The following is a 23594-nucleotide window of genomic DNA, read 5'->3' on the forward strand; positions in this document are numbered from 1 at the left end:
TGCCAGAGGGTTGCATACATTGTACATGTACGTAATATTATTACGAAACAAACGTTTACGTCTTGACTTAAGTATATATCCCTAATTTTAATTTAAATAATGATTTAGTAGAACAATGACCAGTGCAAAATGAAGTTGTATTTACCGGAGATGAAGTGTAGACTGCAAATTTCTGTCGTGGTGCATTGGGATTGTCTGCCTGGGTCCTTCTTCATTGAAATTATCCATTTCTTTCGTCTTTCTTCATCCTTCGGTAACGAAAGAAACATACATCCGACGATTCGGAATGCCTCTGTGTGCAACGGGAGCACATCAAGTCGTAGGCATTGTTTAGATTCCAAAAATAAACTACTAAATTACGCTCTAATTCACCCGTTTTGTCATGATAGTAGATGAACAGTACTGTTTTTTGCCTACCACCGTGACCCGGGCAGCTCGTGACGTCACGAGTGAACTGGTCTATAGTGAAGGAGTGCAGCGGAGGAAATCTTTTTTCTCAAAATAGAAGAGAAAAATTGTTGGAGACTTGTTTGACTAAGATGATGTAAGGAATGCTTGTTATAGGGTTATGTGTGGCATTGAAAACAAGCTGTTTTAATTCAGCTCTTAAAAGGACTGGTAAATCATTCATCATATGTCCTCCTGTTGTAGCTCCAGAGCTGGTTCCCGCCAGCAGCCACCTCTGCACCATTCGGTGCTCTCTCTGCTCGGCCTCTTGCTCTGCTCTCCTGCTGCTACTGTCTGAGCACCAGAGCGGGGCAGGGCCAGCCACTTCCTCTGTCCCAACTGGTGCTCTCTCTGTCCTCCCTGAGCCTCCTCTCCTTACCTCTGTTGCATGGGTGATCCATCCCAGAGGCGGGATAACGGTTTCGGATCCTTGACAGATGGAAGTACAGTGGGAAGCGACCCTGATCTGGACCAACCGTAGCTCCTGGACTCCCCAAAATGAGACCATCTCTGGATGATCTGGTGGACCCAGGGATGCCATTGTTCCACTGTCCACATTAAATAAATACAGCAACGTGATTTGCCCACTAAAATCCCGGTCCAGCCTGTTGAGTTGAACAGAACACAGGCAAGCAGATAAAAGTTCCTCACATTTGATGATGGAGTGAAGCGATTGAAGGGAATTGGAGTGTTGTCCCCATTGGCCACACACATTTTTGGCAAACTGTCAAACAAGCAACAGCAAGCGAATCAGGCAAACATTTTGCTGGAATTGCGTTTGGTGTGAACGTATCAATATAGAGCAATAAATCCTTGACAATTTTGTTAAATCTTAAACCCTAAAACTGTTTTAAGTATCAGGGCAACATTTCTTTGTCATTTCAGTCTATGATTAACAAGAACTGTGATTCTTATGGACCTTTTTGGTTCTGAGGTAATGCCTGACAAAAAAGAATTGTGCAATAATTTTTAACATAAATATGGCAATAATACAAACAACTGACTGTCAGCTGAGTTGATTAAAGTACCACTACAACTGTTTAGAGAAAGCTTCACGCCCACTGTAAGGATTATCAATATATTATGAAGCTCAAACCCCTGAACATGTTAGGGATGAAAACTATGGTTCATATGAGATAATAAAATTGAAAACATCAGAAATCCCTGGAGAAAGCACAAGAGGATGGACATTAACTCTGCTTATGTCAAGAGAATACTAAAGGAGGGGTTTTAAGCAGTCAACCACCTTGTGAGAAATCAGGGAACCTTGGTGCAGCTTTCGGTGAAAAAGGTATGTGATAAAAATTTAAACTAAACTAGTTAAATAGCCTTTACTAGTAATTAAGCTACAATTTTTAAAGACTGAAAAAGTAAAACTTGTCAGTTCCTTGATCAAATATGTAAAAATAAAGTAATAAATAGCTAGGGTTTTCTTGAAAGAAAATCTGTGTGCTATTAGATATAATTATTTATATTACTGAATGTGTCCTATAGATTTTGGTTTTGATCGTTTGTCTTTTGTTCTTTTCAGTTTTCTAAAGGTAACCTCTTCAAGATCGTGTCAGAGATGAATCAAAGCAGAGTAACTGACTTCATACTAACTGGATTTCCTGGGCTTCAATCAGGAATATTATGGTCTTGTGTCATTTGTTTTATTCTTAGTGTATTTCGTAACAGTGGTGGCAAATGTTACAGTTTTTTTCTTATTTGCAACTAACCGGAGTCTTCACAAACCCATGTATTACATCATTTTAAATGTGTCCGCATGTGATCTTCTCTTTAGCACAACAACTTTACCTAAAATCATCAGCAGGTACTGGTTTCAATCGGGGAGAATTTCCTTTAATGGTTGTTTTGTCCAGATGTACTTTGTTCACTATTTGGGTTCAGTAAATTCTTTTATTTTCTTACTGATGGCTTTTGACAGGTACTGTGCTATCTGTCATCCTCTCCGATACACGACTATCATTAAAAAATGCACAATTCACATTCTCAGCGTGACTGCATGGATTGTTGGTATTGGAGCCCCATTAGCATTAGTGATTAGAGCATATCCTCTTCCTATTGTGGATCAAATGTCATCAATCAATGTTTCTGTGATCATATTGGAATAACAGTTCTGGCCCTGCACTGACAGGGCCCCTTATTCTTTTCCTGCTTTTGTGAGTGCAATGATTACACTGTTAGGACCTCTGGCATTCATAGTTTTTCATATGGCTCAATATTTATAGAAATAAGTAAGGTAGCAGATTCAAAAAGTTGTGTGAAGTCTCTCTGTCAACATGTAGTACTCAATTGATAATAATCTCATTGTACTATGTGCCCTCGATGATTTGTGTATTTTGCTATCCAGGTTGGTATTACATTTAGTGCTGGTTTGCGAATAGTAATTATAATGCTTTATAGCCTTGTCCCTCCAATGATAAACCCGCTCATATATTGCCTACGAGCTAAAGACATCAGGCAGTGTTTGATTAACATTCTACATAACAAACTGGATGTCAAAAAGCTCAGGTTTCAGCAGTCAGTAACTGACAGATCATTACATGGATTAATATCACCCATTTGTTCTTATGTTGAAAGATTTCTTATTGGAAACTCTGCCCTAGAAATGAGTAACTGTTTTTAAAATAAAAAGAGAACAGTAAACATTGGCTTGTTTCTCCGATAAGTCTTGTCTATTTCTGCTACTTAAAAGTGGGGCTAAAAACATTTGTATGTCTTCTAGTGTATGCTTGCTTTTTTTTTACATTGACCTCAAAATATCATGTTTTTTGCTCATAAATATATTAGAAAAAACTGGTAATTCCTCGTCTTTAAAATCTATTGGACAAATGAGAGCATTGATTATAAGTTATCCTTTTGTCTTCAAAGATACCATACTGAAAGCCCTATCCTAAAAAATCAACAAAAAAAGTTAAGTGAGCGCAAGATCAGTAAACAGTGGCTTGTTTCTTTTTGTTTGTTTCCAAAAAGTAGATGTGAAAAATCACTTTTGATTGACTTCACCCATGTCCAATTTAATCATATAATAAATACAGCAGTTTGGTTAAGAGATAATTTTATTTAGAGAACATTATTGACACGAAAGGCATTGTAAAGAGCACGGAAAATGCCAAATGAGTCAAACCATGATCTGTGGTTGTTGGGTGTTTTTGAGTTCATAACGCTGCTCCTGAGCTCTGTTTGCATTTTTGGGTCCTAAACTACAATCAATGATAGTAGCCCTTCATAGTTAAATAAATTTCAATTTACACAAGGGTTAGGTTAAAAATATTCTAAAACTATGACATAGCACAGAGGCTGTATAATTTTTAACATGAAATTGGGTCCCACAATCAGAGAGACCAATCTGGTAACTTACACAATTATAGTATAAATATATATATATATATATATATAGATATATACTATATCTATATATATATATATATATATATATTATATATATATATACACCTTGCATAATATGATTCAAAATTATCGTTCATTTCAGCTATATATGTATAAACTGTCAATAGTATTCTCTCGCTTGGCTTGATTCACATTTGAATTTAAGCGATCATCCTGATCTCGCGAGCTTTCAAGGTTTCACTCGCAGATCGTCCTGGCTACTCTCCCGTTAAAGAAAATTTGGAGCCGTTCACCAAACGAACGTCCAATCAGCGTTGGCTTTGAGGCGGGTTGAGGTGTGACGCAACGGGAAGCGCGTCAGTTCAGTCTAAAGAACATGGCGGCTTCAGCCGATGAAACTAGCGCTAGCGTGGCTATCGAGCAAGTTTTATCGGAATTACAGAGTATTTCTTTGCTGAGCTAACGAGCCTTTACCTGCAGCAGCAAGAATAGCTTGGCTTGTGGTTGTGTTTTCGTCGTCGCTCGTAACAGAGCGACGACGAATCTGATTGGTTTATTTGGCCCGTCTATCACCAACATAGGCCAATCAGCTAACCAGTATTTTCGCCCCTTCCCAAAATTACTTCATCGGAAGGTTTCCAGATGGATATGCGGAGCAAATCTATCTGGCGGAGTCAGGTAACCTTGAGATTACATGTTTCATGAATTGGTGCTAAATAAAATTTTATTGAATGGTTTTGCAGATATGATGGCTTAATCTCTCATGGGAAAGCTGTCCACAACTTATTGGAATGTGTTTATGGGAATCACTGACCATTCTTCTATAAGCACAATCATGTTGGAAGAGGAAGGCCCCATCTCCAAACTGTTCCCACAAACTCAGAAGAATGGAAATGTCCAAAATCTCTGGGTATGCTACACCATCCAGAGTTCCTTTCACTTTCACTAAGGGACCAGATTCAGTTCCTGAAGAACAGCCCCACACCAGATTGTATTTTACTAGCCATGTTGACATTAAATTTACTGCTGATAGTTTGGATAGTAATTATAAAGCATTATAGCGTTGGCCCTCTTCAGAAAAGCCAGAAAAGCCAGTCAGAGTATAATGCATGGCAATCCTGGTAGAAAACTTATTTGAGAAGAAAAGAGAGTCAGGGGGGAAATATCTTCCAGTAAGATAATGACACTAAACCCACAGCCAGCGAATACAAGGCAATTTATAGTTTTCTCATATTGTACAATACATCTGGCTCTAAGTGGGCCTCTGGTAATAAAGTGAAAAAAAAAAAAAAAAAAACTTGTTATTTTTTACCAGGACATGTCATTTAAATCCCATTACAAACACGTTTCTAGAGTTTCCTTTTTTCACCTCCAGAATATTGTCAAAATTAGAACTATACTGTCCAAGCCTGGCTCTGAAAAAAATAGTCCATGCTGTTGTTTCTTCAAGGTGGGACAATTGTAATTCTTTACTATTAGGAAGTCCACAAATTGCAGTTAACAGCCTGTGAGGGAGACACCCTGCCTACTTTTAAGACCGGGTCATTTTGATAAAGCTTCTAGTTAAAGTGGTTTAGGTTACCCTGAGCTATCTCTGTAGTTATTTTCCTGTGATAGGCTTGCGCTGCCAGACGACATTAAGACCTATTTCCCTCAATCAGCTGAATTATCATACTATTCTCCAATTTTGCATCACTGCTGTTATTTCAACTTTTAACTTTATGTTCTCTCTGGTTTTTTCTCTTCATATTAGCTGGATTTGGCCTGGCATTCTGTGAATCTGTGACAACATCACAGCTCAGCTGTTGGGTGCAACGGTTAAGCTATTGCTGTCAACAACATCCTATAGATGATGCAGCTGGCCCTGTGTCTCAGAGTCTAACCTTGTTACCCCTCTCCTAGATATAGCTATTACCTGAGACTTTAGTGCTAATAACTCAATGTGCTTTGTTTCATCCTCTTGACATGAAAACTGGCTCAGAGCCTATCTACTTTACTGTGAGTTTTTCGAAGACACAGCCACCTGTGATGGTCGTCTGCCATTACCCTCTCTAATATAGAAAGTCTTCCTGGATCAGTGCTCCTGTATACTTTCGGTGTGTATGCTCTGGAGGAGGGAGACTGGTTTGGGAGCCTCAGGATCACATCGCTTCTTGTGGATGACGTGGTTCTGTTGGCTTCTTCGAGCCATGACCTCCAATCTGGAGCGGTTAGCTGCCGAATGTGAAGAGGCTGGGATGACAGTCAGCACCTCTAAGTTAGAGAGGAGGTGACTCTCATCCCAGCCTCAGGCCATGGTCCTTGATGGAAAAAAAGTGGACCGCCCCTCTGGGATGGTAAGTCTCTGCCACAAGCAAAGGAGTTTAAGGAGCTTAATGTCTTGATCATGAGTGATGGTAGGATAGAACAAGACATGATCAGACAGATTGGGATTGCAATCTACAGTAATGCAGGTGCTGCCCTGGTCTGTTGTGGTGAAGAAAGAGCTGAGCCAAAAAGTAATTTACCGGTTCATCTACTTACCAACCCTCACCTTAGGTCTTGAGGTTTGGATCATGACCAAAATAATGAGATCCTGGATAAAAGCGGTCAAAATTAGCTTCCTGGGCTCAGCCTTAATGATAGGATGAGGAGCTGTTATCTGCGGGGAGCTCAAAGTAGAGCCACTGCTTTTCCTCATCAAAAGGAGCCAGTTGAGGTGGTTTGGGCATCTGATCAGGATACCCCCTGGGCCCCTCCCTTTGGGAGGCTTCTGGGCATGTCCCACTGGGAAACGACCCCGGGGAGGACCCAGAACTTGCAGAAGGGGCTATATAACCCGTTTGGCCTTGAAACACCTTGGGGGGGGGGGGGGGGGGGGGGGGGGCCCAGAATGATCTGAAGGATGATGCTGGGGGGATGGATGTTTCTCACCTGGACCTGTTTCTCTAATATTAGATAAGAGGAAGACAATGGATGGGTGGATGAATGCTCGAATACTGTTGTATCAGGCTTCTGTTAGAAATGATTAGACTCAATTAATTCGTAATGAAGTTTCTGAGAACACCAGCAAACGTCAAACTAGTTTTTATTATTTGAACTTTATTGACAGTTATTCAAAAAGTTCATGTTGACAGGCTTTCATTCACCTTAGCTTTGCACCCTTGGCCCCCATATCCCTTCTGTATCGTCGGCTTTTTATATATAATTCTGAACCTATGTCCGTCTCTCAGATTTCAAGAATAGTCCAACAGCTGAGGTCATCACATTGTTCTGTTTACAGCATTCCTCCCAATTTTTTCAACGAGGTTTTAATGCTATATGTCCATGGATTTAGAATCTTGTTAACACCTCTCTTTCCCTTGGTTGTGTTCCAGCTGGTTTTAAACCAGCAGTAGTCAACCCTCTTCTCTTCTACTGTTTTCTTACACTTTAGACAAATATCTAAATAGCCGTATCTTTGTCGACATTTAGAGAAGATGCAAGAGCACCTGCAGCTTTATGATATTCGTGAGAAGATTCAGTTTAGTTTTAGTGACCTGTCAACACAAAAATGGGTTTGACTATAAATGAAAAGCTTTTTACTCAGATAGGGGGTCCTGTCCAGACAAAGCAGCCATGAAACCAACAATATTTGAAACCTGCTCACAGAGTGGGTAAGACTGAAGCCACCCTTAGCAATGGCTTCTTCTGGACACCCCTATCCGTATTACAGGCTACACATTGGCATGATTGCAAATGTGAGCCAACGTAGACCTCACCACTCTCTTAACATGCATCCGTTACCCAACAATGGTGGACTTTGAAGATGGGGTTGTGTTTTAGACAGTTAGCAATTTGTTCTGAATTTTACAATAAAGCATTCTGCACCTTTACTGTATTTGTGTGGACTGCCTTATCATCGTCGGTACACACAAATGCCTATTTTCTCTCTCCTGTGTTTGTTGTGCTTACCCTGCTCTTCTTACTTCTTCTTTATGTCTTTGGCAATGTTACCCTGCCACTCCCTGGCATGGCATAGGTGTTACAGCTCATCCATATGGTTTCATCTTTATGCTCAAACCTTTGTGTGGGCATGCATTATTTGGCTACATGTGGATGTAGCATAGGTCTTGTCACTGCACTGAAACTGTTTCTCAAGGTGTACAATGAATTACTTTAATCTGCTAATTCAGCTGTTTTAGTTCTTCTTGATCTTACTGCTGCTGCTGACACTGTAGATATTGGTATTTTAATATCAAGGCTGGAGCAGTCTGCTGTATTAAAGGCACAGCCATTCATACAACATACTTAGGTTTTACTTAACCAAAAGTTTCTATGCTCAATTGAGACAGTTTATCCCACTGATCCTCTTGTGCTCTTCTTAAATAGGTATACCAAAAGGTTGTTTATTGAGTCCAATTTATCCATACCTTCATTTTACAGAAAATTAAGGTGTCCTCCCTTTTTATGTGCATGACATTGAGATTTATCTCCCATTAAAATCCAGCAGATCCCAGTTGGCGAAGGGTTTGCTCAAGTGCTTTTCAGATGTGGGATCATGGATGGATATGAACTTTATTTAAATCAGGCTTGTCCAACTCCAATCCCCAAGTGACGATCTCGGGGATTGGAGTCAGACATGCCAGTTTTAGATCTGTTCCTGCTCCAATGCATCTGATTCAAATAAATGGTTTAACTTCTCAGTCTGTCATCAAGGTCTGCAAATTAGGTTCTGCTGCGTTGAACCAGGACAACACCTAAAACAGCTAGGACACTGACCGTTGACTGACTTTGGATACTTGATTTAAATAATTAAAACCTCAAAAAGTTCAAAAGTTCTATGCCCTATAGACAGTCTTGGAGTGACCACGAAAGGCAAATGAATACGCAGGGTTGTAAAGGTACCTCTGAGTGCATCAGGTGCAGTCATTCTACTCTACTTCAACTCTACTCTACTTCACGGTACTTGTTGAGTGCCATCTAGAATTTTAGAAGTTCTTCCATGACTCTACTGAAAGTATTAGACAAGCTCTGAGAATTCCAGTACCTGGTAAGTGCAAGAACATATCAGGCAAGTTTGAATAAAATACAGGTGTATTTCAAAAGAGCTAACTAAAATTCCATGCAAGTTCTAAAAAGCAACATGCACGTTCCATGAATGTTCCAACCAAATTCTAGAAAGTGCCTGGTAAGTTGAGAGAAAATCCTGTAAAGCTCCTTGCAAATTACTGAAGATTATGGTTTGCAAAATTTTGTGGTATCTCTGTTTTTGTTTTCAGTGTGTAAACTAATACACAGTAAAAAAAACAAAACATCTAATTTGTATGTCATTTAAATGATCCACCACTCTCATGTTGTTATGTATTCTTTGTACATTCTTATGTTTTGGTTTATGTTTTCAGCAGCCAAGGGATCCTGTTTATAGACGAGATAGGCCTATCAGTAGGATAAATTATTGTTTTTAGAGCAATAAATTCTATACATTTCTTTATACCCTAAACTTGTTCAATGAATAGTTTTGTAAATATTTTATACATTAAATCACAGATATTTTTTTATCAATCCATCTGTTAGTCTTAATAGTCTCAGTCTATAATGTACATACATTTTTACCTAACATTTTGCCACACTATTAAAAGTGGTCTGTCAGCTGAGGTAATTAAGGTACTACTAAGACTTTCTTGAGAGATCATCAACATATTATGAAAACCTAACCCTAGATCACGTTAGGGATGAAAACTGTCATCCCTATAAGACAATTAAAAATAAAACATCAGAAGTCCCTAGAGCAAGCAAAGAGGATGGACGTTAAGTCTGCCTCCATCAAGAGAAATACTGAAGGAGGGGATTTTAAGCAGCCAACATCCTAGTCAGAACTCACAGAACCTTTGTGCACCTTTTTGTGAAAGGTAGGCTGTGTGTAAAATTAAAATTATCATTTACTTTACTATTACAGCTTTACTTATATTTAAGCTACATTTTTACTTTTTTTAAAAAAACACAGAAAGCATAACACTTAGGAAGTTTTTGTAAATGTAATGGAATACATACTTAGGGGTGACTTGAAAGAAAAACAGTAAACAAGTAGCAGGATATCAAAATTGACATGGTTAGCTGTAGTATATAACTACCATAATGATAGCATAATAATTTGTGATTTTTGTGATATTAGATATAATTACTGCTCATACATAAATACTTCTTATAAGATTAGTTATAGTTTGCTCCATTGTATTTTATGCTTTTAATTTTTTTAAAGGTAATTTCTTCAACATCATATCAGAGATGAATCAAAGCAGAGTAACTGACTTCATACTAACTGGATTTCCTGGGCTTCATCAGGAATATTATGGTCTTGTGTCATTTGTTTTATTCTTAGTGTATTTCGTAACAGTGGTGGCAAATGTTACAGTTTTTTTCCTATTTGCAACTAACCGGAGTCTTCACAAACCCATGTACTACATCATTTTAAATGTGTCCGCATGTGATCTTCTCTTTAGCACAACAACTTTACCTAAAATCATCAGCAGGTACTGGTTTCAATCGGGGAGAATTTCCTTTAATGGTTGTTTTGTCCAGATGTACTTTGTTCACTATTTGGGTTCAGTAAATTCTTTTATTTTCTTACTGATGGCTCTTGATCGGTACTGTGCTATCTGTCATCCTCTCCGATACACGACTATCATTAAAAAATGCACAATTCACATTCTCAGCGTGACTGCATGGATTGTTGGTATTGGAGCCCCATTAGCATTAGTGATTAGAGCATATCCTCTTCCTTATTGTGGATCAAATGTCATCAATCACTGTTTCTGTGATCATATTGGAATAACAGTTCTGGCCTGCACTGACAGAAGCCCTTATTCCTTTACTGCTTTTGTGGGGGCAATGCTTACACTGTTAGGACCTCTGGCATTCATAGTTTTTTCATACGGCTCAATATTTGTAGAAATAAGTAAGGTAGCAGATCCAAAAAGTTGTGTGAAGTCTCTGTCAACATGTAGTACCCAGCTGATAATAATCTCATTGTACTATGTGCCCCGATGTTTTGTGTACCTAGCTAGCCAGGTCGGCATAACATTTAGTGCTGGTTTGCGAATAGTAATTATAATGCTTTATAGCCTTGTCCCTCCAATGATAAACCCACTCATATATTGCTTACGAGCTAAAGACATCAGGCAGTGTTTGATTAAACAATTCTACATAACAACTGGACGTCAAAAAGCTCAAGTTTTCGCAGTCAGTAATTGACAGATCATTACATTGATTTAATATCACCCATTTGTTTTTATGTTGAATATTTCCCATTGGAAACCCTGCCCTAAAAATGGGTTACTGTTTTTAAAATAAAAAGAGAACAGTAAACATTGGCTTGTTTTCTCCAATAAGTCCTTTATATTTTTGTTACTTAAAAACAGGGCTAAGAACATTTGTAAATTTGTTTTATAGTGTTTGATTGTTTGATTGCTTTTTGTTTTCTCCAGTATTGACCTCAAAATGTGTCATACATTGTGCTAGGAAATTTAACTGAAAAAAACAAACAAACTGTATTGACATGGTCATATTCCTTAAAATCAAAATGACAGTTCAGTGCATTAATTATAAATAATCTTATTGCCTTCAACAATACCATACTGAAAGCTCTATCCTCAAAATCTATCAAAGAAAAAAAGTAAAATGAGCACAAGATTAGTAAACAGTGGATGTTTTTTGTTTTTGTTCATCACTCCTGTCAACTGCCAAACTCAGACTCGTCACTCAGATTGCCAGATGGAGAAGCGCTGTTCTCCATCTGGGTCAAGGCGCCAGCCAACGGAGGGGAGCAGGACGCGGGGGACGGGTTCCACAATTAGTGGAGACCTGAGATGTCCCAGGAGAGGGGGTAGCCCAAACCCACCCTGACAAAAAGACAAACAGAAAACCAGGTGCACATCCCACCCTAGTGCCCTCACATGCAAACACTCTAACCCATAAAAAAAGGAGAAGCGTGATTCATCACTCCTGAAAACGAACCTCCACTGCTCTTGAGTCCAGGGCTTTGCATTGCGCTTTGCACTCCATGTGCTGATATATGGCTTGGATGCAGGTGTCAGAAAGCTCTCCACGCACTGTTCATGACCTAATCTGAAGGCCACGCGAGATTAGGAGGTCTGCAGAGATTGACTCTGCAGAAAGTTTGTGATCTCTGTGCTCCATTGGCCTCAGCATCCACAGCCCCCTCTCTGTCAGTTTACCACCTCTGTGGGGATTGCTTTCAGCAGCAGGGACGGAGAAACCAGTTAGAGTCAAGGGATCGATGGATGGTGCTAAATCCAGGGATATTACTGAGCAAAACCTGTCCGTCTCCTAGTGATTCGAGACTGGGACAAAATTTGACTTTCTTGCAGGACAGCCCGAAGCATACAACAAAAGCAACGTTCGAGTGGTTTAAGGGGAAACATATAAGTCTGTTGAAATGGTATAACCAAAGTTCACATCTCAATCCAATTCAAGGTCTTTGGTTAGACTTGAAGTCTGCTGTTCACAGGCGAAAACCCTGATAAAATGAAGAAGCTGGAGTAGTTTTGCCATGAGGGTATAAGCAAGCTCAGAGACGTATCCATAGTGACATCCAGCTATAGATGTTGATTCTACAAAGCATTGACTTTATGAGAGGTTAACAGTTATCTATCAGGAATGCAAGTTTTCTCTTGTATCATGAGGGTCTTTCCATGGCATGAAGGGGTATGTTTTTACAATATGCTGAATTTAAAAACACGTCATTGTGCCACTTGTATTGAGTACAGACTGAATTGACAAAAAAATAAAATGGATGCCCTTCGCTTTTTTGTCACACATTCTTGCCTTCCAAGCACATCAATAAGTTTTGGTTGAGAATTTGACGCTGCACCACCATGCAGCATGGCTGGGTGGGTGATATTTAGGCGATAACTTAAAAAGGTTGTTCAGTGTTAATATTTAAAAACAGCACCACATCAAAGTAATCATAAATATCAAAGCAAACATTAAGGAACCAAAACCAGTTATACCCTGAGATACAGGCTAGATCAAAAATAAATCACTGTTCAGCTTTATTTAAGATATCATAAAGCCTTATTTTGTTTTTTTGTTCCTGCAAAGCACTTTGCATTATCTTTGTACTGAAATGTGCTATACAAATAAATTTGGCTTGCCTTTGCCTTGCTCCAATTTTCTGCTTCTCACCTCATGCTCTTGTCCCTTCTCATTTGTCCCTCCCTCCTCCTCACTCCTTACTCTTATGACTGCCATTATCCTGTCAGCTCAATGACCTTGACTAACACTGGCCTCTTTAGCTTTCAAATTAAGTTGGTTTTGTAGCCGCGCCGTCTGGATGGGAACCCCTATCTGATCAAGAAGTTAACTGGATACAACTAAACCCCAGCTTTGTATGGATGGAGCCTATTTCTTTGACAACTGTCATGGTCTAGCTCCTCTTAACTATGAGCAGCGACGCCTTTTTTGGATGGCGGCCGCACTACAACACAAAAAGAAGGTCTGTCTAACAAAACATCATCACTTAAACTGATATAAAACCTTTTAATCTAATAAACCGTCATTTGGCAATAATTGTGTCAATTGTTTGCATCCTTATTATGCATGCTAAGTTTTTTTTGTTTTGTTATTTTGGCCTATTTGTTTGTTTGTCACAATAAAAAAAATACATCATCAAAGTTGTAGGCACGTTCTGTAAAATAAAAGGCGCGCACTCTAAAACAATCCATTTTAATTCCTGATTCTGAGACAATAGTACATCAAAATGCTAATGGGTAAATACTTTTGCAAGGCACTGTCATCTTTTTATGGTTTTGGAAGCATAGCTATTGGAATTGGAAGACCTGCTCCATGCTGTTGAAAAACCAGCAGATATCTGAGCCTCCTTAGCTTCGTTGAGAAAATTTTATGAATTGCTTTTAGCAACCAGCTGATCAGATCCATCGTTTTCGATTCGGATGATTTGCAGAAAAAGACTCTGTGAGAGTTACACAGCATGCAGACAGAGAGGCATGCAGGAGAGGTCCAGGGGAGGAGAGGTGCAGAAGAGTGTCCGCCTTCGCAGAGAACAGGGGGAAAAAAAAACTCACGAGCAGAATTCAGCTGTGCACCATGAACTTGATCTCAGCGGAGCCGTGGGGCAGATGCGATGCATGACCTTGATTATAACAGATCAGGGAGCCGTGGTGGGGAGCAGACACCAGACAGGTACAGAATCATGACGATATGCTAAACGCCATCCTAGCAAAAACATTTCAGTGTTCCCTTTGACTCCTGTCTTAATTTTAGAGAGGACTAACCCATTTTTACTGCAGGCTTTTAAAGTTGTTGTAAATCATGAGGTGGGTAAATTTGGCTTCAGAAAGTAAAGCCCCTGTCTAATTTAACCAGGGGATTTTAAACCAATGGTCTCAAACTCAAATCCTTCAGATGTGTCCCTTGCCTTGTACACCTGAATCAAATAGATAAACTACCTAACTAGCATGCAGTCAAGCTTTGCAGGGCTCTGCTAATGAGCTCTTGCTAGAGTCAGGTGTGTTGAAGCACACACGTCTAAAAGCTGTAGGATAAAGGACTGGAGTGTGAGACCATTGTTTTGAACATTAGTCTCTGTCTATGCTGCGGAGCTAGAGATGCAACTGGTTAAAACTAACCTCTGTACAGGCTTTAACTTATTAGACATGTATTACTTACCTCTGCTGTAAATAAAACATAGACCTGTTCTCAATTGGGATGCCCTACTGAATTGTATTTGACCTGTTAGATTTCAAAGCTGCATTTGGCCAGTTAGAATATTTTCTAACAGATGCTCAAGGACTGCAGGGATCTACTAGTTACAGGACTAGGCTCATTTAGATCATATTTCTCTGACATATTTCAGTTTGTTTGTATTAATAACAAACCTTCTCCATGCACCAGAGTTAATTATGGAAAACCACAGGGTTCGTTGCTTGGGCTAATTCGCTTTATTAAACATATGCTTCCACTTAGTAAACTTATAAAACAGCATTGGATTAATTTCTTTTTTTTATGCTGGTGATCATTAGCTATATTTATCCATAAAGACTAATAAACCAATTGGTTAGTTAAACTACAGTTGTGTCTTGAAAACATAGAAACCAGGATTACTTTTAATCACTTTCTTTTAAACACATACTAGACAGAACCTGCCGTCTTTTAGTCATCCATTAGTCTGTAGCATTAACTTGGTCCCCACCAATAAATGCAAACAACCTCTGTCTCATCTTTGTTCAGGACATGCCATTTAAACTCCACATTAAACAGGTTTTGGGGTCATTTTTCTTTCACCTCTGCAATATTGCTACAATTTTAAACATCTTGTCCCACATTAACTTAGAACAACTAGTCCCTGAATTGTGTACCTCAAGGCTAGACTATTGCATTCCTTTACTATTGGGAAATTTTTCAATTTGTTCAAAATGCTGCCGTGGGAGTTGTGCTGAAAATTAAAAGCAAACTTTATATTTATCCACTTTTACCTTCTGTTCATTGGCTGCCTAATAAATTCTGAATATATGTATCTTTCTTACAAAGACAGCCATTAAAAATCAACTTCCTTCATGTATCTATGCATTCATCCACCCATTTGTAGACTGTATTGATAACATGGATTGAATTGTAATGTGTGTAAATAAAATGGAATCTTTGTGACTGAGCTCAACTGACAACATATGTCTGCTTATAAATTTAATTATTAATTTTGTAAAGAGCCTTGCAATTACCGTAGATGTCTTAATTGATGTTGAATTAAGTTAACTGAGAATTTGTATTTGGTGGTAAACGCTAGGTATTTGAGGCTGGAAAGCCTCCTTGGCATCACTCTAATCTTTAGCTCCCTCCACAGATTAGCTATCATATTTAAATTGGGATTCGGTCTCAGACACTTAAAAATGTTAAAATAATTTCCAGTCAGAACAAACCTGTTGGTAAAATTAAAAGATTATTTTTTGATAATCGGACAGGGTATGGAAAAGGTTAGCCTTAACTTTATTTAGCCAGAGAAAAGCGATTACTGTTTTTGTGCTTCACCATATTGATTGGTCCGCCATGGTCATGTTTATAATAATTTGCAATTTTTGAGTTGCAATGGTTATTTTATTTTGGTTTCAGGTTGCCTGGACTCAATGGATGCAGCCTGTGATTGAATAGGAGGAAACCTATAATAAAGCCTTATTATGCTTTGTGAGGCTCTATCTAGTATCTATCAGGAGTCAAAAATTAATAGATCAGAGAAATACCAACACATTTATGCTCTCAAAGCCAAGAATAATTTATTGAGAAATGCTGATTTATAATAATTTGTATTGATGATTGAGTAATCCTATTAAATAGAATAATAATGTGTTGTTTGAATTATCCTTACTGTCATTTAAAAAGAAGAAGAATATGCTGCATTATGACTCATAAAATGTGTGTACTCATAACTAATCCATCATAGGATCATAGGGATGGCACCTGTGTTTCATTTGATGAAAAAAAAAAAGAAGAAAATCCTCTAAGGAGTTAGAGATGATTAGACAGTTATTTCACCTTAACCAGTGTCATAAAGCAAGTAAGTTTAAGCAGTCAACAAACATGTGAGACATCATATTTCCTGCTACTCTGTTCGTGAAAGGTAGTTGTATGCTTTAAAGCGTTTCTTTAACATCATGTCACAGAATCAAAGCAGAGTGACAGAATTTATTCTTGTTGGTTTTCCTGGACTTCACCAAGAATATTATGGTCTTGTATCGTTTGTTTTATTCTTAGTGTATGCGATAACTGTGATAGCAAATGCTACAGTTTTTTTCTTATTTGTAACTAACCGCAGTCTTCACAAACCCATGTATTACATCATTTTAAATGTGTCTGTATGCGACTTTCTCTTTAGCACAACAACTTTACCTAAAATCATCAGCAGGTACTGGTTTCAATCAGGGAGCATTTCCTTCATTGGTTGTTTTGTCCAAATGTGCTTTGTTCACTATTTGGGCTCCGTAAATTCTTTTATTTTCTCACTGATGGCTTTTGACAGGTACTGTGCTATCTGTCATCCTCTCCGGTATATAACTGTTCTTAAAAGCTCAACAGTCCACATTCTCAGTGTGACTGCATGGAGCATAGCTATTATAGTCCCTCTTATATTAGCCATCAGAGCATATCCTCTTCCCTATTGTGCATCAAATATAATCAATCATTGTTATTGTGATCATATTGGAATAACACTTTTGGCGTGCACAGACAGAACCCTATATTCTTTTCCTGCATTTACAAGTGCAATGATCATACTGCTTTTACCCCTTTCATTTATAGTTTTCTCATACTGTGCTATACTTATAGCAGTAAGTAAGGTAGCAGATTCCAAAAATTGTGTAAAGTCTCTGTCAACTTGTAGTACTCAATTGATAATAATCTCACTGTATTATGTACCTCGCTGTTTTGTGTATTTAACTAGCCATGTTGGCATTCAATTTAGTACTGATGTGCGAATAGTAATTATTATGCTTTATAGCCTTGGTCCTCCAATGGTAAACCCACTCATTTACTGCTTAAGAACCAAAGACATCAGAGAGTGTTTGGTGAAACAATTCTGCATAAGTACTGGACACCCAAAAGCTCAAGTGTCAGTGGTTACCAACTGAAAGATAAGTGGATTTATTTTGTGTTAACCTTTTGTTTTCATGTCCAAAGATGTAACATCAGAAGCCCTATCCTGAAAATGGATGGATTATTTCAAATAAAAAGAGCACAATGACAATAAACTGTGGATTTTTAAGAGGTCTCACAAATTTCAGTTAGTTATAACTTCCATAAACATGTATCCTAGCATTTGCCTGTTAATCATTTGACCATGAAAAACGCATAATTATTTTGCTCAGAAAAGTAACTATAAAAACTTGTAATCCATAGCCTCTAAAACCCTATTTTGTTTGTTAGAAAATACAAGGTTAATAATCTTTGTCTGCATAAAGGAAAAACAAATTAGTTACAAAGCAGGGATTATGCTAATGTGTTTAAAAGTTATATTTTTATTAAATGAGTAAAATCCTGGATTAAAGCAAAAAAACATTACAAAATAGAAACAAATCTGGCATTTTGGGATCCATGTCTCTTGTGAGACAAACACCAGAGATTGTTTGACTTCAACTTTTATGCTTTTATAATGGGAAAATTATTTAAATTCCCCATGATCTGCGGTTCAAGATTTTAACATTTAGCCATTGCAGCATAAACAATAATGATACATGTGCAAAAGCAGTATATTTACTTTTATTCTTTTGATACTTTTAGCGAAAATGTGACCAATACTAAATAAGTATTAATCATGTAAGTGACAAATAATTTTTTCCATATGCTTTTTTGAAAGGCTCATGGTTATGGCAAAAAATATGTTCTACTAATAGCTGCAGTTGCAGCAATATTTTTATTTTGCTTTTGTTTTTAAAACTATTGATGAACTCTGATGGCATCATCTTTAAAAAGCAACAAAGGAAATGCTGTGTAAAAATACAGAGAATTAATTCATTTTGAATATTCTCTGTTCTTATCATGGGAGAGTGGGATTTATTTGACTCTTTGTAGTTTTATATTTCTGACAATTGTCACAAATTTAATATTTCCTCAGCATTGTAAATTTGTTTCAAGTTGTTTTCTCCATAACCTTGCTCAATACACATTGTTTATGTCATAAATGAAAGTAACAGTGTAGTATATGACTACAATGATTTTCTGTTGTTTACCAATATGTTTTCATATATATCCTTATAAGTTTTATTTACACTTACTACTCATTAGAAAATTTTTATTCAAAAAAATATTCAGTAATATGAAGGACTTTGGATAATTTCTCATATTTGTAGGTTTTTTTACATACAAAATAAAGCATTCAATGCGTTCTTAATGTAATGTTGTGTGACAGAGCAAAGCAATCTATAATTGTAATGTGGAAGGAAAAAAAGTATAAAGTTTTATAATTCTCAACGAGTAAAATTTTAAAACATGCAGTGTGCATTTTAATGTATCCCTCATTGACAATGATATTCCAGTTAAATCCTGTGCAACCAGGTGCCAGGAAATCACCTAATTACTAAAGAGAGTTCCCCTGTTTCTAATGTAACCCTGTCAACAGCTGTTCTAGTGCAGCGCTCGCTTTGAGTGGTCAGTATGACTGGAAAGGTGCTATATAAATTCAGTCCCTTTACCATTTACCATTTAGTGAGGACTCAAAAATGTGTGCCTTACACCTTTCCTGCTTTTATCTGTGCAATAATCACTGCTATTACCTGTTATTTTTACAGTGTTCTCATATTGTGAAATTCTTATAGCTGTAAGGTAGCAGACACAAAAAAGTCTCAATATGTAGCATCCAGCTGAAAATAATCTCACTGTATTATTTACCTAGATGTGTCATGCTTTTAGAAACCAATGTTACTATTAAATGTAGTGCTTTTCAGCCTTGTTTCTCTGATGAAGCCACTAAAAACAACCTAAGAGCTAAAAACATCAGAGAGTCTTTGGTGGACTAAACACCATAAATTGGTTTCATCAGTCAGTAGCTGATACTTGATCATGTATAATTTCCCCCTTGTCAATTTTAAAAGTTCCATCCATTGTCTTTACCCACTTATCTGTACAGGGTCACAGGAGGGCTGGTGCCTATCTCCTGTGGTCAACACTCTAGACAGGCTGCCAGTCCATCGCAGGGCAACACAGAGACATGCAGTATATACAACCATGCATGTGCACACTCACACAGACACCTAAGGACAATTTGGAGAGACCAAAAAACCTAAGAGTCATGTTTTTGGACTGTGGGAGGAAGCCAGAGTACCCAGAGAGAACTCTTACATGCACATGCAAACCATGCAGAAAGACCACTGGCTGAGATTGGAACCCATGACCTTCTTGCTTCGAGGCAGCAGTGTTACCAGCTGTTCTACAGAGTCAGGTTCCCAAGCCCATACTGTGAGTGGAGGTGAGTCCAATATGTCTGGTTAGTCATGCTTAACCTCACACAGCATCTCTGGCTTCTTTCCACAACCTAAGAAAAAATCCAGATCCCAAAACACCAGAGTCTGTCATCAAAAAGAAAACACACAAACTGACACCACAGTAAGTTAAGTTGATTTAGGCAAAAATACAATATCTGGTGAGAAATGACTCAGGCCATTATTTTAGGAAGGTGACGATTTAGTTACCAATATAAATAAATTTGCCTTGCCTTGCCTTGCCTAGTTCACATTGTGCCTGGCCCTCACTCCTTCTCCTGGTTGTCCCATGTTGACATGACCTAATGCCTTTCAGTGCTGCACTTGGCCAAGTTTCAAGAGCCAAGAAAGTTTTTAGCGTTATAGATCCCTGGATTTAAATTTTTGTTAACACCTCTCTTTCTCTGGGTTGTGTTCCAGGTGCTGTAAACCCGCAGTGGTCGGCTCTCTTCTTAAGAATAACAATTTAGCAGGTTACATCCAACTGCTGTCTTGCACTTTAGGCCGATTTCCAAATGGCTCTTTCTTTCTAAATGTTGGTTTTAAGTTAGCTACAGGATCACCTGGAGTTTGACGATATTCATGAGAAGTTTCATTCCAGCTTTAAGTCACAGCACTAAAACTGCACTTCTCGTGGTTGGCAATGGTTTCCTTTTAACTGCCAATTCAAGCAATTCAGCTATTTTGATTCTTCTTGATCTTACTGCTGGATTTGACTCATAGATCATGACACATTAATATTAAGATTGGAGCCATCTATTGGTATTAAAGGCACGGCCAAATATGGTTTAAATTCAACTTATCCAACAGAGGTTAATCTGTTCATTTGGGACAGTTTTCATCTTCTGTTGCGCCTTGATATGCGACAAAGCTCTTTATTAGGTCCTATTTTGTTCTCTCTGTACCTACTCCTTCTGTGGTCCATTATGCAGGATCATAACATTTTTATGCAAATGATATTCATGTTCTTTCATGTATCTTCCATTAAAATCCAACCAATCTCAGTTAGTAAGGAATCTGCTCAAGTGTTTGTTTATTTCACATGCGAGAGCATGGATGGGGATGAACTTTCTTTTTCAATGATAAATCAACTGAGGTCATTTTATGTGGTAAAGCTGACCTGCTGACAGGATACAGCAGTGCAGTATGATCACTGGACTCTTCTGGGTGTGTGTCAATGAGGATTCTTGGGGTGATCCTTGATTCAGATTTTAAGTTATATAAACAGGTCAGTGCAGTAGTCGTATGTAGCTTTTATTATCTGAGGCCTATGAGGATGATCCTCAATTCAATTCAATCAAATTGTATTTATATAGCGCCAATTCATGATACACGTCATCTCAAGGCACTTTCCAAAGTCAAATTCAATCAGATTATACAGATTGGTAAAAACGTTTCCTATCTAAGGGAACCCAGTAGATTGCATCAAGTCTTGACAAGCAGCATTTACTCCTCATGAAAGAGCGTAGAGCCACAGTGGACAGTCGTCTGCATTGTCCATGGCTTTGCAGCAATCCCTTATACTGAGCAAGCATGAAGTGACAGTGGAGAGGAAAACTCCCCTTTAACGGGAAGGAAAAACCTCCAGCAGAGAACCAGAACCCGGCTCAGTGTGAACGGCCATCTGCCTTGACCAACTGGGGGTTAGAGAAGACAGCGTAGAGACACAATAAGAGAGACAAAAAAAGCACACATTGAACCTAGCAATATTTTGTACATTATATGGTAACAGCGGATGATCTGTCTTCCCTGGATGATGTCGCAGGTAACAGAACGCTAGACCAGGTGTACCTACTATGATGAAGAAGAAAAAGGCATGTATTGAAGAGCAAAATTTTGACAATACTACGTTTCCCGCTGTGGACCAACCTGGATATTACAAATTTTTCAGTGAGACTGGGTTGGAATAAGACCCATTGCTTCAATCAAATTCACACAACTATTGCCTTTATTTTATGCACATAATAAAACATTACTTGTAAATCAAAATAATCAATTTAGTCTAGATGCAAGGTACATAATTTTACATATTAACATTTCTTTTTTTAAGGAATTATAAATGATAAGGATGATGAGAAAAAGATGATCTGTAAACTTTTCTGGGTCATGTGGGAATAAAACCCTCTGAGGATGCACCTGTTTAGATATAACAAGCAAATATTAGCTCTCAATCTGCTTTTGCTCTGAGACTTCACCTGCTGAGCTGCCTCATCAAGGTAAGATTTGTGATTTTATAACTTAGTTTTTTTACATAACACTGCCAGTTACTATGGGAGAACACATGATGTATGTGATACTGTGGAAGCTTGAGTGCAAATTAATTCAATTGGAAATTCTTATCAATGTACAGCTTAGTTCTAAGATTATTGACAGCTGCATTAATGTAATGTTTATTATTCATCAGTAATAATTAATTTAATTGTTAAGATTTGCAGGTTTACTGAAACATACAAGCGAATTTGTATTCTTTTTATATGGAAAAGCTGTAAATTCTGTTTGAATACATACTGATTAACCATCTTTCACTGATATTCTTGCTGTGTTTCAAATACAAACAAAGGCATCTAAACTTATAACAATTCCTTACAGGGATTTGGGATAATGGTGCTTGGCTCGAACATCACAAGGATACGAAGTTTTATCATCCTTGGGTTCCCTGGACTCTCTCCACAGTACTATGGCCCTGCATCAGCACTACTTTTTCTCATCTACCTAGCTATTTTACTAGGAAACATTTTCATTTTAGTGTTTGTCATCTGTGAAAAATCCCTTCAAAAACCTATGTACTTGGTCTTTTGTCACCTTGCATTAACTGATTTATCATTTGGCACCGTTACACTCCCAAAGATCATATCAAAATATTGGTTCGGAGATAACATGATATCATTTTCCGGGTGTTTTACACAGATGTTCTTTGTTCACTATTTAGGGTCAGTAATGTCTTTCATGTTACTGGTAATGGCTCTGGATAGATTTGTTGCAATTTGTATTCCACTGCGGTATCCTGTCCTAATCACGAATAACATTATATTCACTCTTTGTGGATCTGCTTGGTTTTTACCCCTGCCTTTAATGATGATCATATTATTCCAAGCCCTCAGTTTATCTTACTGTCGGTCAAATATCATTCTGCAGTGCTACTGTGACCACATCTCATTACTAAGTCAGGCATGTGGAAATGATCTTAAAACCGTACAAGTTATTGCCCTCTGTATCGCAATGTTTTGTCTCTTGGTGCCTCTTGCATTTATCTTGATTTCCTATGTTTCTATTATTATAGTCATTTTAAAAATGTCCAATTCAGCAGGGCGCATCAGAACCCTAGCTACTTGTACTCCACAAATTTTCATAACATGCCTTTTCTATCTGCCCAGGTGCTTTGTTTATGTGGCTAACACAGTTGGATTTTCTTTTAGTCTAGATGTTCGCATTTTATTAATTCTGCTGTACAGTCTACTTCCTGCTGCAGTCAACCCGATAATATACTGTTTCAAGACTCAGGATATAAAGCACACTTTAATGAAAAAAATAAAAGCAACCAAAATTGGAATTGAGTTAAAAGTCTGGACCTAGTACCTAACTTGTATCAGGATGTTTGATGAAAAAACGGAAAAAGACATACATCTCTCTCTAATTCTGTACATTAGGTAAATGTAATATGTCATTCCCATGATGCAATTACAAAATGTAAATGCCTGAATTGAATTTCATCTTGTCCTTTTTTACCGTCAGTGTATTTTTGTCTTTAATTTAAAAAGGGAGTGAAATAAACTCTTTAATAAAATAAATTGCATTTAAGTTTAATAAATAATATGCATAGCAATGTGGACA

General features: G+C 37.8%; 3 protein-coding genes and 1 pseudogene across 3 annotated transcripts; all 4 read left to right on the forward strand.

Moving 5' to 3' along the window:
- The first annotated feature begins 2014 nt into the window (after positions 1 to 2014).
- LOC118566777 lies at positions 2015 to 7178 on the forward strand (annotated as a pseudogene).
- Positions 7179 to 10041: 2863 nt separating this feature from the next.
- Positions 10042 to 11087, forward strand: LOC118566745 (olfactory receptor 6B1-like). The gene has a single exon (XM_036150067.1). It carries the CDS (start codon positions 10048 to 10050, stop codon positions 11011 to 11013), a length of 966 nt encoding a protein of 321 aa, XP_036005960.1. The 5' UTR covers positions 10042 to 10047; the 3' UTR covers positions 11014 to 11087.
- A 5358-nt stretch (positions 11088 to 16445) lies between these two features.
- Positions 16446 to 17417, forward strand: LOC118566778 (olfactory receptor 52B2-like). Its single transcript, XM_036150169.1, has one exon. The coding sequence runs from the start codon at positions 16446 to 16448 to the stop codon at positions 17415 to 17417; it is 972 nt and encodes a 323-aa protein (XP_036006062.1).
- Positions 17418 to 21954: 4537 nt separating this feature from the next.
- Positions 21955 to 23373, forward strand: LOC105924626 (olfactory receptor 2AT4-like). Its single transcript, XM_036149976.1, has 2 exons — positions 21955 to 21979; positions 22353 to 23373. The coding sequence occupies exon 2, from the start codon at positions 22365 to 22367 to the stop codon at positions 23334 to 23336; it is 972 nt and encodes a 323-aa protein (XP_036005869.1). The 5' UTR covers positions 21955 to 21979; positions 22353 to 22364; the 3' UTR covers positions 23337 to 23373.
- Positions 23374 to 23594: the final 221 nt, after the last annotated feature.

This window comes from Fundulus heteroclitus, chromosome 18, assembly GCF_011125445.2.
Source record: "Fundulus heteroclitus isolate FHET01 chromosome 18, MU-UCD_Fhet_4.1, whole genome shotgun sequence".
NCBI classification, from domain to species: Eukaryota; Metazoa; Chordata; class Actinopteri; order Cyprinodontiformes; family Fundulidae; genus Fundulus; species Fundulus heteroclitus.